This window comes from Solanum verrucosum, unplaced genomic scaffold, assembly GCF_900185275.1.
Source record: "Solanum verrucosum unplaced genomic scaffold, falcon-dt-bn FXZP01000032.1, whole genome shotgun sequence".
Classification (NCBI taxonomy): domain Eukaryota; kingdom Viridiplantae; phylum Streptophyta; class Magnoliopsida; order Solanales; family Solanaceae; genus Solanum; species Solanum verrucosum.
The window spans coordinates 2,067,440-2,086,432 of record NW_026020569.1 but is presented as its reverse complement, the minus strand read 5'-3'; the positions used below and the strand labels follow the sequence as shown (position 1 = coordinate 2,086,432).

General features: G+C 29.4%; 3 protein-coding genes across 3 annotated transcripts; 1 reads left to right on the top strand and 2 right to left on the bottom strand.

Moving 5' to 3' along the window:
* The first annotated feature begins 231 nt into the window (after positions 1 to 231).
* On the top strand, positions 232 to 2,107 carry LOC125811179 (uncharacterized). The gene is made up of 5 exons (XM_049490703.1): positions 232 to 403; positions 712 to 761; positions 1,085 to 1,208; positions 1,307 to 1,414; positions 1,487 to 2,107. The coding sequence occupies exons 1-5, from the start codon at positions 232 to 234 to the stop codon at positions 2,104 to 2,106; spliced, it is 1,074 nt and encodes a 357-aa protein (XP_049346660.1). The 3' UTR covers position 2,107.
* Positions 2,108 to 2,376: 269 nt separating this feature from the next.
* Positions 2,377 to 3,809, bottom strand: LOC125811175 (serine/threonine-protein kinase PBL34-like). The gene is made up of 5 exons (XM_049490698.1): positions 3,581 to 3,809; positions 3,367 to 3,499; positions 3,149 to 3,285; positions 2,950 to 3,073; positions 2,377 to 2,840 (listed from the first exon to the last, which is right to left on the bottom strand). The coding sequence occupies exons 1-5, from the start codon at positions 3,806 to 3,808 to the stop codon at positions 2,389 to 2,391; spliced, it is 1,074 nt and encodes a 357-aa protein (XP_049346655.1). The 5' UTR covers position 3,809; the 3' UTR covers positions 2,377 to 2,388.
* Positions 3,810 to 10,179: 6,370 nt separating this feature from the next.
* On the bottom strand, positions 10,180 to 11,574 carry LOC125811184 (homeobox-leucine zipper protein ATHB-13-like). Its single transcript, XM_049490707.1, has 3 exons — positions 11,420 to 11,574; positions 10,773 to 11,158; positions 10,180 to 10,698 (listed from the first exon to the last, which is right to left on the bottom strand). The coding sequence occupies exons 1-3, from the start codon at positions 11,571 to 11,573 to the stop codon at positions 10,315 to 10,317; spliced, it is 924 nt and encodes a 307-aa protein (XP_049346664.1). The 5' UTR covers position 11,574; the 3' UTR covers positions 10,180 to 10,314.
* Positions 11,575 to 18,993: the final 7,419 nt, after the last annotated feature.

The following is an 18,993-nucleotide window of genomic DNA, read 5'->3' as shown; positions in this document are numbered from 1 at the left end:
TGTATTTGCAATTCAACACAATTAACTACTTCTGCATTTAAGTAGTCACAAATTAAGGGGACGGCTAACTTTAATGTCAATTTCAAGAGCTGTCACTCATCTTTTGTTACTGTTCAGATTATAATCTAATCCCATAATGATGAACAAATGAAATGGAGGAGTGTATAAATTCAAGACCGAAGAAGTTGTCATTAGGACACTCCTAAAGTCTCAAAATCACTAGCGTTAACTATGTCTTCAAAAAATAATGTATTGATCTGTTTGTTCATTTTTCATCTGTTGGCTGCCTCTAGTGTTTCAGGGAGCAAGATAGGTATCTATGAGATCAAGAAAGGAGATTTCTCTGTTAAGGTCACTAATTATGGTGCCTCAATCATCTCCGTTCTTCTTCCTGATAAGAATGGTAATGTAATTTTATTACCTTAACTAGTCTCATTTTTTTACCACGAGGTAGTGTGCCATGGTGGAATGGTTGACATGTCTCACTCCTAACGAGAACTCTCAGGTTCAAACCCTAGGAATGGAAAAAAAAACTTGGGAGTGTTTTCCCCTTTAATGGGTCGTAAATCTGAATTAGTCAGGCCAATAAGGTACCAGAAACTAGATGATTAACCAAAAAATCCCATATGTTCCTATTTTAAATCTGTTTTTGTGACTGTTTTCTGCTGTTCCTTGAATAAATCAGTCTCATCTTGTCTTGATCCTTTCCAGGAAAAATAGGTGATGTTGTTCTTGGATATGACACGATCGAGGAATACCTGGTTAGTGCACTTCAGTTTGTCAATTGTATTTGAATGTGTCTATTCCAATTTACCCTTTCCTATTGTATCTTTCTTTGATTGCCTTTAATTTTATTACGTCACTCTGGTTCTGAGTCTCATAAATCAACAGCACCAGTTCCATGTGTACTGTGACATGTCAAATACCATCATTTGGCGCTGTCTAATTGTAGTTCTTTCCAAATAAACAGCGCCTCCCTTGCCTATAACATCTCAACAAAATCTCCTATCAATTAGATTGATGTGAAGTACATACGAAGGAAATTTAACCCTGTTTGTTCACTAATGAACATAATTTAGTGCAGAATGATAAGGAATATTTTGGAGCTCTACTTGGAAGGGTTGCAAACCGGATTGGTGGTGCTCAGTTTACTTTGAATGGAACCGTTTACAAGCTTGTCCCTAATGAAGGCAATAACACGATTCATGGTATAGACTCGCGTTACATTTCCTTTGCTTTCTCTTCCACTTTCACCCAAGTTTTCTTTTCTTTTTGTCTCTCATGTAACTAAAACTTCAAAAAATAGGTGGTCCTAAAGGATTTAGCAAAGTTGTCTGGAAAGTGAGCAAGCACGTGCAAGACGGACCCTGTCCTTACATAACTCTAACTTACCATAGTCCTGATGGAGAAGAAGGTGAACTTTGGTATTCCACAAGACAATTACTCATACTATGTATAGACTAAACTCCATATTTTTCTTATGTAGGATTTCCTGGTGATGTTCTTGTCTATGTTACCTATGCATTAAAAGATCCATACAAACTTAGCGTTGAATTTAAGGCAAAATCAGTGAACAAGGCCACTCCAATTAACCTGTCTCACCACCCTTACTGGAACATTGGTGGTCACAACAGTGGGGACGTCTTGTCCCAAGTTATTCAAATATTTGCATCACACATCACCCCAGACGATAAACAACACATTCCCACAGGCGTAATTTCCCCTGTCAAGAACACACCGTACGACTTCCTTAAACCCCGTAAGGTGGGGAGCAGGATTAACAAACTCCAAAACGGATATGACATGAACTATGCACTAGACAGCACTGAAAAAATGAAGCCTGTGGCAATAGTTTATGATAAGAAATCAGGAAGAGTGATGAATGTACAAGCAACTGCACCTGGTGTGATACTTTACACTGCAAACTTTATCATTAATGTAAAAGGGAAAGGTGGATTTGTGTATCAGCCTCATTCAGCATTGTCTTTGGAGACTCAAGGGTTCCCTGATGCTGTGAATCACCCAAACTTTCCATCGTCAATTGTGACTCCAGGAAACACCTACGTCCACAACGTGATGTATACCTTCTCCATAAAAAAATACTAGAATGCTGGCTTGTATCCCTCTTAATATCATCTACTTAAGTTTGATATGTGTATGAAGGTTGTATCTTCCCTGTGACCTATAGTTTTGTTTAGTTTCAAGTGTACTTTGGATGGAGTTTTCAACATCATAGGCAATAGAAATGATCTAGTAATTAGAAAAATGGATGACCAAAAGCATGTCAAAACAAAAGTCTAATCTTCATAAATATAACAAGTCAAAGTTTTCAGATAAGGAAGCACAAGTATACTAATAATAATAACGCAAATTAATGAAGTTTCTCTTTTAAGAACGAACTGGACGTTTCCCCTTCTGCTTGTTACTAAGGGTATAGCTAGACGGTGACGCATTTGGACCAGTTGGTGAATAGAGGTTCCCAGCTACATGTTTATTATCCTTTGAGTTGTCGTCATCAGCATCTCTAAATTCACTGGTTGAAGGCAGACGCATTAGCATTTCCACTATTTCGCTCATCTGAGGTCTGAGTTTTGGGTTCTTTCTAAGGCAGAGAGAAGCAATCTCAGTGCACTTTAGTGCTCCTTTCTTTGAGAATTTGCCTCTAAGACGAGGATCTATAATCCGCCAAAAATGATGCTTATCTCCAAGATAAGGTTTTGCCCATGATACTAAGTTATGCTCACCCATCCGTTGACTCTTGTCCATGGCTTTTCGGCCACTCAGTATTTCAAGTAAAACCACCCCAAAGCTATAGACGTCGCTTTTGATTGTCAGATGCCCTGTAAGAGTATATATAGTCATATAATGTACAACTACGCAATGATAGCAATCCTATAGTTATATTAACTTTCATTTTTTGGAAGAGTTAAAGCTGATATTATAACTTACCAGTCATCACATATTCTGGAGCAGCATAGCCATAGGTTCCCATAACACGCGTCGACACATGTGTCTGCTCTCCCTCAGGCCCATCTCTGGCGAGTCCAAAGTCTGATAGCTTCGCGTTGTAGTCCTGGAATATTGACAATAACAATTATAGCTAGTATAATTACTAGGAAGAGAAAATTGAAATTTAAAAGATAATTACCGCATCTAATAAGATGTTGGATGCCTTAAAATCACGATAGATAATTGGTTTTTGAGCTTCTTCATGGAGATAGGCTAGGCCTTGTGCTGCCCCTAATGCTATTCTTATCCTCGTGCACCACGGAAGAACCATGGACCCTGCACAGCAAAGAAAGAGGATATATATAGGCATAATAAAAAACGAATTAAGATAAATGTGAAACTCGAACCATAACATACTGAAGAGATGGTTCTCCAAACTTCCACGAGCCATAAACTCGTAGACGATTAGCCTCTGATGTCCTTCCATGCAATAGCCTACTAGCTTCACTAAATTTTGATGGTGGAGATTTCGAAGAAAGTGTACTTCAGCCTGTAAATTAAACTTTCAGAAATTAACAAAAAAAAAATGAAGATAAAAACTAGCTACTCAGAAAGTAGGTAGCTAGCATACCAGCCACTCTCTATGACCCTGAACTCCATATCTATTCAAAATCTTCACTGCAACAGCTAGTCCAGTGCCAGGTTTTACAGGCGGCGTTCCACTCTCATTGATCCATCCCTTGTAAACTGGACCAAAGCCGCCCATTCCAAGAAGATCTTCACGTCTGAAGTTTCTTGTCGCCAAACGCAGCTCATTGAAAGAAAACTTTCGAGGCTGAGAAGTTATTTCCTGTACCATGCCTCTACCTCTATGAGGGGTGGTTTGAACATCACTAGTTTCAGCAGAAGGGGCTCCAGTGGTCTCGTTTGATGGTTTAGTTTCTTCTGTTCAGCATTCACAAATTAAAGTAAAGTTCTTAATCATAGCTACGATAGTAGATTTTCCATATATTTGCTTTCAATTGTTTAGGCAGATTCCATAATTTTAGTAAAATATTATTTCATTCAAAAATATTTTATTTACTTTTGTCTTTTTGCAACTTAGGTATATCAAAAAAAAATTGAATAGTTCTTTTAAAAAGAAAAACATGTAAAGTGAGAGAATAAAAAATATCTAATGTTTGTAGGAGTAAATCCAGAAAAAGTTAATTAAATCAACCTATGATATTGTAAAATATAAAATAATTAAATTGTAAATAAAAAAATTGACTAATGTTAATACTTCTTAGGTCATTAATGAAGAGTCTGACTTATCAATTGTTAAAGATAAAAAAAGTAAGTACGCAACAATAAATTTACTTGAAATACAAAAACTAGTTTTGACAAAAAAAAATACTCCTACAAAAATTAAGACTCGAAATTTCGCAAATTTAGAAAGGAAAAAACAAGAATTATCTAAAAGTTCAAAATTGCTCCAGAAATATTTATTTAACAATGTATGATTGGGCCTTACTTTAATTAATTAAAAAATCTTAGTCAATATTTGTGGATGTTACAAGTGTCTTTTATAGCTGATGCTAACTAGTAAAAGTGTATTCCCTTATTTGAAGACTCGATGCTAGTGATTAGAACCTTTTTCTGAAATTTTCTTTTTAAAATTTGAGTCACGGAAAAGGGATTATAAGGTGGGAAATTGAATCTTCACCAACAAGGTGAAAGTTTAGGTTGTCAATCAATTGTGCTACTAAGATTTTTCTACTAATCAAACCTCTTTTTTTTGTTCCTTTTTTTTTTTCCAATTTGTGTATGTAGATGTTTAATGAGGGGGTGGTACATGCTAGAAAGACTTGGACATGCTTTTAGTATCATGATATGACTAAATAATAGAACTACGCAGCAAAATAATTGATGATACATTTTAACCATTTTCAAATCACATATGAAAGGAATTTCTAACTTTAAAAGAAGATTCAATATATAAAATAAAAAGATGCTAACTAGATTAAAAAAAACGTTAAGAGTGATACCGGATGATCGGACACTTGGTGATAAGCATAGAAACTTCAGAATTTTGTAACCCCCCTTGGATAAACTGCTTGATTTCTTCATATATTTTTTTTGTTCGACTTGAAGTGTCTCAAAATGTTCTAAGGTTACTGTTTTAAAAGGCAATCTCATTAACTTCTAAATGCCAATTTAAATTTAATCTTTTTTTAAAAAAATGCATTCAATTATCAAAATCTATTTTTTTTAAAAAAAAACTGCTCTTATCTGTAGATTTCTTACTATAAAGACAATCTCATTAACTTCTAAATGCCAATTTAAATTTATTATAAAAAAAATGCATTCAATTATCAAAATCTATTTATTTATTTTTAAATTGCTCTTATCTGTAGATTTCTTACTAAGATTTCTTACTATAAATGATATAATCTTTTTTTTTCTGAGAAGTGTATTCAAATATATATATATATATATTTATGTGTGTGTTTTTTTCATATTATGATTTGAGTAATAAGTGTACAAAAAAAAAGTTGACATTACAAAGAATCTGGTCAAAGTTACACTTTAACTCACAAACCAATAAAATAGGAAATACTCAGATAACAAAAAGGATGAGGAAGGTAATTATTTATTTAAATTGGTTCAAATTTATTAAAACTGAATAATAATGCATGAGAATAATTCAAATGAAATGGGCCATGTGGAATTAAACACCGAAAATCTCAATAGAATTTTTCAGAAAAATTTCATGTTTCACGTATTGTTGGTGAATATTGTCAATCCACTCATGCTTTTCGCACTTACATTTTTTTCAATCAAATCTCTATTTATTAGATTTTAACGGTAAAGACACGACAAAAAAAATAAAAAAAATATTTCAAGAATAAAGACAATGACATGGTTATTTTTTTGTGACCGAGCGAAGCAGCTACGTACAAGGGCATATATTTATTATTCAAATGTTTAAGAGTTCTGATAAAATTTTGTAATACTTGGGAAAGATATATTTTAATATTATTCAACAATGTGGGGACTAATGAATTAATATTCTGATATATCATATCTAATTGCATTTTTATTCTTTTGAGTTTTGGCATTTAAGTCCAGAATATAGGTCTACTATGCAATCAAGATTTTTTCAAAATAAATAAAAAATTGTTTATCTTTAATTCCAACCCCCAATAAATTTTGTTATTTTCTCCTCGTTTTTTCATTGATTTTTCGTTCATTAGATTCCATTTATGATTTTATAATTTTGTAATTTATTTTTTCAAAAATGTATTGTTATATTTAATTACTATTTTTACTTTCAATATTCCAATTTTATCATTAATGATGTTCATTTTATAGAGATGACTATTACAAGATTAAAAAAATATACGTAATATATTAAACAGATTTTTCATTTAAGTCCATTTCTTGTTTATTTTTTAATAAAAAATGGTTGTTTTTTTTTTAAAGATATGTGGCATATATTGTCATCAACTTATTCTAAATACTATAGGAAACATAATATTACAAGCCAATCATTCTTTTAATAAAAGTTGTCACAAAAATATCTTTGTGGGAAAATTGAATTAGTCAATAATTGTGATTAAACACTCAAATAAACACATAATTTTGAACTTGTCAAAATAAAGTTAACAAATCAAGATAAAATATAAAGAAAAAGAACTAAACTACTGTAAAAGCGAATGACTAGACTAAAAATAAAAAAGCAAAAGATCACAAGCTACACTAGAATGTGTGTGTAATTGCAATTTTAAATAAGTATTTAGGAAATCGATTTGAATTTGGTTGTTTTATTATTTTTTTTAAAAAAATCAAATCAATAGTTATCGACTTTTAAATTTAAACATCAAAAGCAAATAAAAAACAAAGTAATTTTTTCTCTAAATTGAAATAGGTTTGATTTTTCTATTTCTCTGAACATCCTACCTCAAATAATTTCTTTAATTTTTGAGAGAAAATGATAAAAAAAAATCAAATTAAAAAAAAAAGAACAACTAAATTAAAATCTTCTGTCTATTTGTCTTCTTTCTTTTCAGCTAGAATTTTCTTAAAATATTTTATAGTTCAATTAAACGTTGTGCATCAAATAAAATCAATTTTTACAATTCAAACATATTAGCTCAAATTATAATTTTATAAGACTTGAGAATTATATATTCTTTTAAACTATTTTTTTTTCTTTCCTAGCAACATTCATGCACATATTTTGAGAGAATTATGTTTTTTTCAAATCAAATGAAGGAAAATTAAATTGAAATCATTTCTATCTACTAATCTTTTTTTTCAACCAAACTTTAATTATATAATTCAATTGAAGGTATTGTCCATCAGATAGAATGATTTTTTACAATTTAGATAGATTTATTTGAATATTTTTTTTTATATAAAACTCGAGAATTAAATGTTCCTTCTAAACTACAGTATTATTTTCTTCACTAACAGGCTACAACATTCATGTAACGTTTTTCGAGTGGAAATGATTATTTTTTTTCAAATAAATAAAGGTAAATTAGATTAAAGTCATTTATATCTATTTCATTAAAAAAAAATTCAACCAGGCTTTTATTTAAGATTAAACTGTTTCATGATCCAATGAAAAGTATTGTGCATTAAATAAAATCAATTTTCTCAAATTAGGTAGATTTACTAAACTTTAAAGTTTATGAGTTTCGAGAATTATGTTTCTTTCTACTATTTTTTTCCCCTTCAGTTGCATTCATGTATGTTTTTTTATAGGAAAACAATTATTTTTTCCAAGTCAAATGAAAGAAATTTAACTTAATTTCGTATGTATGTTGAAGGAAATATAAATTAAAGTTATATGTATCTACAAATCATTTTCTTCAAGCACCAAACTTTTATTAAGCTATTAAATAATCTAGTTGTAAGACATTGTGCATCTAATAAAATTAATTTCATAATTTAGATAGATTTTATTTTCCTTTAAAATTTTATAAGACACTAGAAACATTTTTTTCTTCATTAACAACATTCATGCATGTTTTTTTTTAGAGAGTGATTTTTTTTTCCTAATCAAATGAAGGAAAACTAAATTAAAGTCATTTATATCTACTTATCATATATTTTCGGTCGGACTTTTATTAAACTATTTCATAATCCAATTGACAGCATTGTGCATCAAAGGTTATCAATTTCACAATTCAGATAAATTTACGTGACTTTAAAATTTTATAAAACTTGAGAATCAAATTTTCCTTCTAAACTATTTTTTCTTCACTCATTCATGCATGTTTTCTAAGAGAAAATATTTTTTTCTCAAACCAAATGAAGGAAATGAAATTAAAATTGTATATATCTACTTAACATTTTTTTTTCAGACAGTTTTTTAGTAACCTATTTCACAATTCTATTAAAGGCATTGTGCATCAATCAAATATAATCATTTTTCACAATTCAGATAAATTTATTCTTACTTTAAAATTTTACCAGACACAATCAAATTACTCTTCTAAACTAATTTCTTTTTTTGCTTCTTCTTCTTTAGAATAGAGATATAAAACACACAATTTTTAAAAGACTGTTTGAACCGCCACACAGTGACGTAGACAAAGACACATATTTTTCAGCAATATTTAAAATTTGCACTACCTTTAGTTCAATCTTGTTTCAAAAATAAAAAAAATTAAATATATGATTTGAACTTATTTTAATAGTATAATATATCATGCTAAGACCTGTGTATAAATAATAAATCTATAATTTTTTGTAATGAAAAATTACACTAGGTTGAACGTAAATTATTAACATTGTGTTTTAACTTTTATCTAAACACTATACTAATTTTTGTATTAACAATTATAATAACAAACGAAATATTGACTGAACACCCATCTTAGAAAGTCGTAATTTAAAAGTTTAAGAGTGTTACTGAATTCGAATTAGTCAGGTTTGTGGGTATATATAAAAAAAAAAAAAAAAAAACTAGTAGGACCTAACCAGTCAGCAGGCGTCACATTGTGGGCTAAAATGGAGATTAAGGAAGGTAGTGGGTCGATTTACGTAAAATGGATGTGTTGAGCATGGAAATGGGACATCCTTTGCATGTGCGCCTTTCTCCTTTTTCATGTCTTTATTCAATTAACTCTAATTTATAATTAGTCTCAAAGCCTTTTTACCTGAAAAATCAAAACATGTCTTGTCATTATAATTTCTTATCAATTTTGCATGGAGAGATGACTTCATGTCTACATTATTTGCAAATTAATTACCTAAAGCTCTATACAGGTTTTTTTAACCTACAAAAGCAAAGAAAAAAAAAAGTGGTGATATTTGATGTGTACGTGAATCAGTAGATACTACTGCAATAAAAAATGATTTTTTGTCAATTATTTCAAAATAATAATAAAATTGTGGCTATAATAACATATACAGATATTTATAACCATTCCTCTCTATAAATATCGCTAAAAGTTTTAGTGACTTTGATATCAATAACATTAGCTCATTACCATTAAAAAATTTGCGACAATACTAAAAGGAAACTAACTTTATTAGCACTAAATGTAACTTTTGATGTAGTGACTTGTGATTAGCGGTATACAATTGTTACGTTTTTGCAGCAAATTAAAGAAATTATTGTATGATCCTCAATTATCAGTATCAAGAGAAGATTCTTAAAAATCATCTTCATACAAAATATACAATCTTTTTTTTACTCCACAAAGAAAAAAACTTAATATCATATAAAACGTTTAAATATATAAAAACAAATGCGAATCTTCTCCCCCAACCCCACGATCACCACACTTGTTCATTTTTCTTCTCAGAATAAAATAAAATATTAGTAGTAGTAATTTATAAATGGTCCAATGCCAAAGGTGGAGACCCTACACCACAGGCTCTCCTAATATTGCATGCCTCTCTTTTATTATATATCCACACAACATATTATTATAATTAAACTCCTATATCCCAACTGGTCTAACCTTCCAAAAACAGTACGTACTACTATGCCTGCTTGAAGGCGAGTTTAATTAATACTTTAAGCGGAATATAAATATATTAATAAACAATTATTTTCTACCTTTCATTTAATTTGACATAATTTGATTTTCAGTTTAAATTAAGTCATACATATGTTTGTGTGATTATAAAATAAAGAAAAATAAATTGGGAGTATAAAAAAAAATATATTAAAATTTAAGATAATAACGAAAAGTGAAATAGACTTGTATAAACGCGCGCAAAGAGGGGAAAAAAGAAAGAAAATCCATTTCTGATTGGTAATAATTGTTACATGATTTGCTATACACCCAAAAGAATTTAAACTATTATGAATAAGAACAAAAGGATGGTGATATAATAATAATATTAAAGAAAATAAATGAACTAATTAAAGTGTTGCTGCTCTGGCCATGGCCAAAAATTGGTCTGATCATCAACTGGAGTAAACATGTTGCAGAATCCTTCATGTTGGGCCGTTGGATCAATATTATTCTTGTTGCAATGGGTGAGATGATCAGGTGGTGTTGATGAGCTCTGAAGGAACTGGGCCAGAGGGACTGGGCCGGGTTCGGGTGGAAAAACATTATTCTTGGAGTAAAATGGACTGTCACCTGATGATGTCCTTGTTCCCAGATTTACGTCTATGCTGTTGTTGTTGTTGTTGTCGTCACTTCCGTTATTACTCCAACATCCTTCGTTTTCTTTGTTTAGATTAAACATAATTATTGCGCCTGATGATTCTCTCTTCTTCACACTTAATAACTGCAGCTGTCACACCAAAATTTATAAATAATCAATGAACAATAAACGAGAGTTGAATTTTAGATGAAATTAATTACTACCTCGGAATGAAGTTCCTTGTTTTGAGCCTTGAGTGCATCATTATCAGTCTTAAGTGAATCAAAATGTCTTTTCAAGATCTCATAATCTTTTTCCAATTGCTTAGTCTTCCACCTTGCTCTTCTATTCTGGAACCATATAGCAATCTGCCTGGGCTGCAACCCTAAAGCTCTAGCCAAGTGTATTTTCCTCTCAGGGTCAAGCTTATTAGCCACTTCAAAGCTTCTCTCCAGTGCCTTCACTTGTTCCATATTAAGCCTCCTCTTCTTCTCCCCTAGTAATTGCGATGATCCATCCTCATCCGACATTTCATTATCCTCCACATGATTATTGCACCTCTCCACACCAGAAAACGACATCGATCTCCTCATTAACATTGATGGTACACCTGCACATATATATATAATCCCACAAATTTAATTTATATGTCAAACATCGCTAGTTTCAATAAATATTCAATTGAATTCATGTGATAAGTGAAGAAAAAAATCGCTAATTCCTCATCAACTAGAAAGATATGTGACCATGAAAGAAGGATTATATAACGATAATGTTAATCGAGCAAACTTGAAGAATCATAATTCAAAAATATATATATATATATATGACCTGAATTCGTGTCTTGTAATAGAGAAATTATTAAACTTACCATGATTGAAGTGATCTTGATGAGGAAGAGAAGGAGAAGAAAATAGTTTAGGAGAAGTGGAAGGAAGGTGATGATTATTATCTTGAAAATTGAGGGAAATATCAGGTGTACTACAAGGAAGAAAAGCCATGATCCCTCTAGTACCAGAAATCATGCTAGCTAAAAAAATCTATAGTCAGCTACTGTATATATGTAATGCGTGTCAGCTACGTAGGGGGTGGGAGGGAGGGAGTGACGGTATTTAAAAAAAAACATTTTTTAGAAGCGAATTTATATTACTAGACAGAGTGACAAGCGACCTTTTATAAAAAGAAAAAAGGGTGTTAAGTAAGAGAAGTGGGAACATGGAATTGGGGGAAGGGAAGGGGACATTAACATGGGGTGGGAAGATGGCAAGACTGGAAGCCAGCTAAGTTTATACTTAACAAATTAGAGCATATAACGTGACGTGTTATTTATTTTAATTTATTAGAGTCTTCCAAATATTCTTCTTACCTGCAATGTGATGTGCTCTTGTATTAATGCTCTTAAACTTTTGCTATTTTACATCACATGAAATCCATTATAACCTAGCCTTAAATCTATTTATATTTTCATTTGTCAATATAGATCAGATCTTCTATGCCCACTAATATTCTTTTAACCGGATCAACTTTATAATATTTGAGATACAATTTTTTTTATATAATACAAGAAGGATTGGAGAAGGGGATATTTATTTCGTTACTATATATTAAAAAAATTCTATTGATAGAGCTCACTGAATGAGCTAGCCCTCGACCATTAGTTTAACATGAAGTTTTCGAGGAAATATGTCATATAGTAAAACTTATTTTTACTCTATCAATCAATATATTTTAACCGATTATATCATATTACTTACGTTTTTTAATTGTTAGGCTATTAAATTAGGCTTATTATACCAATTAATCGGTTACATATTGTTGTAGTACATCATTGATGATAATTTGGAAAAAATCTTAACTTGAAGTTCTTAAAAGAAACTATACCTATAATGGAAAGAAGTTAAACTCGGGCCTAGAAAAAAAAGTTGTGTCAGGCCTTTAAATTTGAGGGGCGTTATTTTCTTTAGCAATAATAGGTTATACGTATTTTTTATTGAGTATTATTTGTAGAAAATGTAAACTTTTCAGACGAGGAAAGAATTATTTGAAAAAGTTTATCACATCTAAAATATTATGTGTCAAAAAAATTAAATGAATTGGTTATAATAAATTTCATTAAAAAAATTAAAATTTAAGGCTTCTATTTGATTTTGACTTTAGACCACTAATATGTTTGAGCCGTCACTCGTTAAAACCAAACTGTTATATAAACGATAAAAAACAATGACTCTGCTATGTAGGGCTAATGGTTTACAAGTACAGGGATGTATATAGTTCTAATTAAAATGACATGGTAGAGTCAAAATCAAGCATCAAATTTGGGACACACCTATTTTAACTTGTAGTAATCATTCTGCGTTCAATTATTCTAATATGTCGTCTGTGTTGGTGATAGATTAACATTTTCTCTATTTAATAAAAGGCGACTAGTTTAGCATCTACATATATAGCGATGCTCGATAGAAAATAAGTAAATGAATTATGTATAAGGAAGAATAGAAACGGTAAATATTTTTTTCCTGATACATTTAATTTTAATCTAACAATAAAATGATAGGCTGCCGCAAAATCTGAAGGGCGCATGTTACTGTTGGGAATATATGTTTAAACAACTCTTGCAGCTGATCGCATTCCTTGCAACACCACATAACAAGAAACAAATATCTATTCTATCCCTAGGGCGAGTTATTTGTATGTTTCAACTCGAATTAATTTCTCAAATGATAACTCAAGTCATATAAATATCGTAATAAAGTCATCAAACTAGGCTTGTATCTGTTGAAAAATTATATGCACAGCGGAAGCATACTAGAATCTTTACTGCTTACATGAATAATAGATAATCAATATTGTTTATGCTAGACCACATAATCATGCTAGATCACATAAGCATACTGAAATTAATTTGATAAATACCTCTTGAAGCGTGAACAGATACCTTCAAGCGAATCCCCAAAATAGACAGACTTCAAGTGAATCTACAAGATAGCTATGGTCTTCTATAGTGATCCCAAGTTCACATCTGAACTCTCTCAATACTTGGATGGGCAAGTATGAATAAAAAACTAATCAATTTTTTTCTAGGTTAGGAGAATCTCTATTTATAGAGATTTCTTCCCCAATCCAAAAAGGAGAAGAAAACCCAGTTTTCTTGAAAAACAAGAAAACACGCGCCTACTCCTTTTTCCCCTAAGAAATATGATTCTGAGTTCTAGTTAAATATGGGCATGAGAGGGACCACAGAATTAATTACTGAGGATTTCTATTATGGAAATAATTCCAAATAATTAATTTGAATTATTCTTACCATGATAAATTACAAATCATTCCACTAGAAATTCGTAATTGCACTCCTCTATTTTATTTCGTAATTCCCCATGTTAAGATTTCAGATACTAATCAATAAATTAAATTACTGACGAATTTAACTTAATGATTAATTTCCTTTAGAGCACTACTTAACTTATTTCATGTGTCGGATTCATAAATCCACTTGCAAGGTTTGACACGATGAAAACTTATAAGTTTCTCAAAAAGGCATATCAATCAATCTCTATAACAAGACATGGATTCCATCAACTAACTTATTATTTCACCAATATATATTATTATCATCCAACTTACCAAGCATATTGACTCATCTCAGAATCTCACCTTTTAATAAATCAAAACGATAATTAATATATACATATCATAATAGTTATATCAGGATTAAGAATATAAGTACATTTAATAGTTTAGAGAATATGTTTTGTCAGTCAGTCTAAAACAACTATCTCTACTCGGTCCCGTTCAATACATACAAAATGCACTAGCACAAGAAGTTGGAACTATACCGTTTCCATAATCAAGATAAATTACATATAATCTTGTGCTACAATCGTACCGATGGCATGTCCAATTTCCATCCTAGATTGTGAACAAAAAATACTTATAAGAACCGATGATTTAATCCTCTGTGTATAAGCTAAAACTCTACACACTAAATCATCTACTATATAAGTAAACAGACACCATAAACAAATATATGATCTATTAAAATTGAGCAAATATTTATTCTATAATAAATATTATTTCTTAACACATGGTTAATAGTATATATCCCAACAGTATCTCCTACAATTTAAGTAAAACATGCTAGAAAATTCCATTTTTCTTTTTCTCTATGAATGTTTACAAATGATACATCGCATTAGCTAATTAATTCCTACAAGTTGAATAACCATTGAGTTATTCAAAAAAAGTGTCTATCTTTCACTCTGTATGTACTCTTTTCGTTCCAATATATATAAATAGATTTTTTTAAAAAAATTTAACAGATTGTCAAAGTTAAGTAAACAATAGCTGTACTTGTACTATGAGGGGGAAAAAAAGAAGCATAGTGGAAGCTTTTGATGTGAATTAGTTTGTGGGGGGAAAAGGGGAAAAGAGTGTAATCAGCAGTAGGGGAGGGGAGTGACTGAGTATGCTCTACCTCACACCAAATCAGCCATAGGGAAAGCTGGGGTGACACTTTCTAGCAAACTTTTTTTTAGTTTCCTGTCAATTGTTAGTGCTAAAAGAAAGGCAATGGTCCACCAAAAATAAGACATTTGATTTTTTATCGTCAGCCTTAAAATTTGTGGACAGAATTATTTGATATCTAGTTTAAAATAATAGGTGTATATAGTGGAATAGTAGTGGAAGTGTGAGATTAGTAGTTTTGGGCAATTGAGGTGACTTGTGTTAGGAAAATAGTGAAGATGGTATCTCAAAAGAAATTGTTTAGATTTATGCTTATTAAGAAATTAGTGTACTTGTCCACGCTTCGCGCAGTTATAAGAAAAACTTAAATATTTTTAAAAAAAATTAATTTCACTATTTGATAAATGTTTTAATAAATAATATAATAAAAGAGAGAAACACAAATTAAAATACGACTTTGATATTACTTATTCAAAAAAATTGCTAAAAATAAATTTTCATATTGATAAAAAAGTTGAAAATATAAACGTTGATATGAAAAGTTAAAAAGTTGTTCTCTCTCAATCTATTATTATAATATTATCGTGGTAATTATTATAAATAAATTGGAGTAATAACTGTACAAAGGATAACACCTTCTTTAATGTAGAAAAAATAAAAGAAACTTTTATTTGCTTTCAATAATAATAAATTTAATACACATTAATCATATATTCATATTTATTATGGTAAAAAGGAAAGAGAAAAAAATATTACTCTTATTATCCTTATTTAAACTCCATTTATGTTGTTAAGAAGAAAATTAATTTATATATATGATATTTTTTTAACACTTTTAACATAAATTTGTCATTGAGAAAATTAAATTATGGAATTTAAAGTTTTTCTCGAGAAAAAAAAGTTAAGGAAATTATTTTTTTTAGTTTTATCTATATATATAATCTTAATTTTACTATACATATAAATTTGATCATTTTTTTATAAATATTTTTATAATGCCCCTATTTATAGGACAACAATATGAAATATCAAACGATATTATGAATATGATTATTAATATAATTTAGGAGTTATGATTATCAAAAGTCATTAAAGTACGGAACATAAAGATACTTGAATTTTTATATAAAAAATTATGAACCAATGGAGGTGCAGTAATTGATAAACAATTTTACTAAATTATTTTTATCCAAAACAAATACTTTTGTATTTTAATTTCTGACCAAACAAATTGTAATAATTATCTTTGAAAATCTCAAAAACTTGAGAACTTCTAATATTAATAATAAAATAAACTAAAAATATGAAGACTACAAAGTTCTATATCAATAAACATTTTTTTTTATAAATTATACAATATTACAAAAATTATGAATTAACTTTACATTCTCATGTTCTATTATAGTAGTTATTAAAAGTTGATTTACATGACTACAAAATTATATATACATGCTTTATTGAGTAGCATATATGTGTGTGTTGACTATCTTTTCAGGTTCTATTTTCAAAAATATCCTAACATGAAAACAAAATAAGTTAATCATACAACAACAACAATAACGACAAAAATATAAAAATGAAGTTAACTAATCAAATAAAAACTTTAAAGAATATTTAATTATGAGTTAAAGATAAAGGAAAGATCTTGTTATCAACATTACATAATGCTCCAAAAACTACAAAAAGAAGAAAAAAAAATCTCTATAAACTACAAAGAGAAGCAAAGAGAAAAAATCAAGCAGTTTTTTTTTAAAAAATTGTGATTCATAATATCATGAATTCAAAAATAATAATATTAAATGTATAATTGCAACAGAGAAAAAGTGATAACCATATTAGGCATATCAAATAGTTTACCTTGTAAAATCGAATTGCACAGAAATATCTAACAATCTTCATCCTGCAAAATCAGATCAAAGAAGACAAAAAATTAACCAATAAAAGAGATAAAAGATGAAGAATAAGGAAAAATGTAAAAAATATAATCATCACATATGTCTCAAAATAGATTTTTGTAAGTGTGATTTTGGGATGTCATAAATTTGTATATTAAATTATTTGAGGGTTATGAATATGAAAGGTTAGGAATTATGAAATTTATTAGGAGTAAAATTTATGTAATTGAAGAGGTAAGAAAATAAAATAATTGAAAGAAATAAGAGAAAAATGCCAATAAAATCACAAAAAGAAAGATAAATAAGAATGAAGCCCTTAGAGTGCGCGACATCAACGTTTTCATATTCAGCTTTATTATAATATATAGATATAGATGTTTTAAGTTCATTTACTAGACATTAAAGTGTGATTGTTTATTTCACAAGCGATCAAATTTTTAGATTTGTAACTGTTGGACTTTGATTCTCACTAGAAATTGTTGTTGTTATTTTATCTATGCAGTTAGTTCTATACCTTGACCTGGAGGCGAAAACATTTTATCTTAGGGTAGATAATGACAACATATTTCTTCGTACGAAACACACTCTTATGTTTTAATGGATTGAAAAAGAAATGAAATGAGTTAAGGGATGGGTTGATTATGGTGTAAATTTTTTAAACTGTTATAAGCAAGAATTTTTTAAAAGTAAATTTAAAACCTGTAATATTGACTCTTAAATGTGTATATGGGGTGATTTTTCCTTGATTATGGGCATCGTTTGATCTTTAAGCTGATGGGCTTTCAGATTATAACCTAGTCATAAGTTCACAATCTTAGAAATTGAGTGCATCAAGTGCTATGCATTTTATTCCCATTCTATTTGTACCAAGGCCCAATTTATTGTTTATCAAGGATATTCATTCTGAACAAAGCCCATTTTATTGTTTGAATTGCCTCTTCATGTGCTCATTTAGAACATACTCTATAAAGGTTTGAACTATTTCTTCTTGAGTTTTCAGATTTTATAAAAGTCTGAACCCATGAATTATTTTGAAACTCTAGCGGAATCATTCCTTGAAGTTGAACTTATAAATGTTTGAACCCCAAAAATTTGTTTCTTGATTTTAAAACTCCAACAAATATTTGAACCCGTTATTCAAACAATTGTGGTTAATTGACTCTTGTAGTCAATGGAGAAAATTATTTTTTCTTTTTTTCATGTTCAGCTGGTCTAAAAAATATTTATCGTAGAAAAATAAATGAGAAAAAAGACAAATATGAAAAATAAGTTATCCTCTTAAGTCTTCACTCTCCAACACACCTTATTTTCACCTCATTCCACCATATATCCCACACCCTTACCCCGACAATATTTATCAAAATTACATACATTTACTTTCATTCAGATTAATAATTTATTTATAAATTAAACATAAAAAGTCACTTATTTTTTTAAAATACATTTTTTATGAAAAATATTTTCCAGGCACCAGTAGTGAAGTCATAATCGGATTGACGGAAGAAAGAATAAATAATGGCCATTCAAATGGATTCATCAGTTTGTGGCCTGGACTTTTTGAGGCTTGACGGATTCTCTTGTTTATTTTGTCCGTCTAAAATAATATATAATATACATTTTTCTGAATTGCAAACTATGCTCTATACTCTAAAAAAATGTAATAGCGGCAAGGTGCCTAGGAAAAACTTCATTAAAATATTAGTGACATATTCGGATGTTAATTGAATTTGTATCTTACTTTGATTTACTTATATATTAAATAATAACAATAAAACTTGTTTAAGCAATTATTTTTTTATAATATAAGAAAATCGCCTTTTGTGATGTAATGGAATACTAACTTTTTGCAACACTTTCTTTTAAATTACTAAATGTGTAACTATTTAATTATTATATATTTTCATACTTGATAAAAGTAAAGAGTATTTAATATTTTTTAAAAGCAAGAGATATTAAACTCAATTCCTCATTGATTCGCAACACATCAATTTTTTTTCTACGTTTTTTTTCTATATCCTTTAGGAGCATGTGCCTCTAGCTTTTTTCTTTTTGAATCGAAAAGCTAATTATAATCCCACTTAAAGTTGCA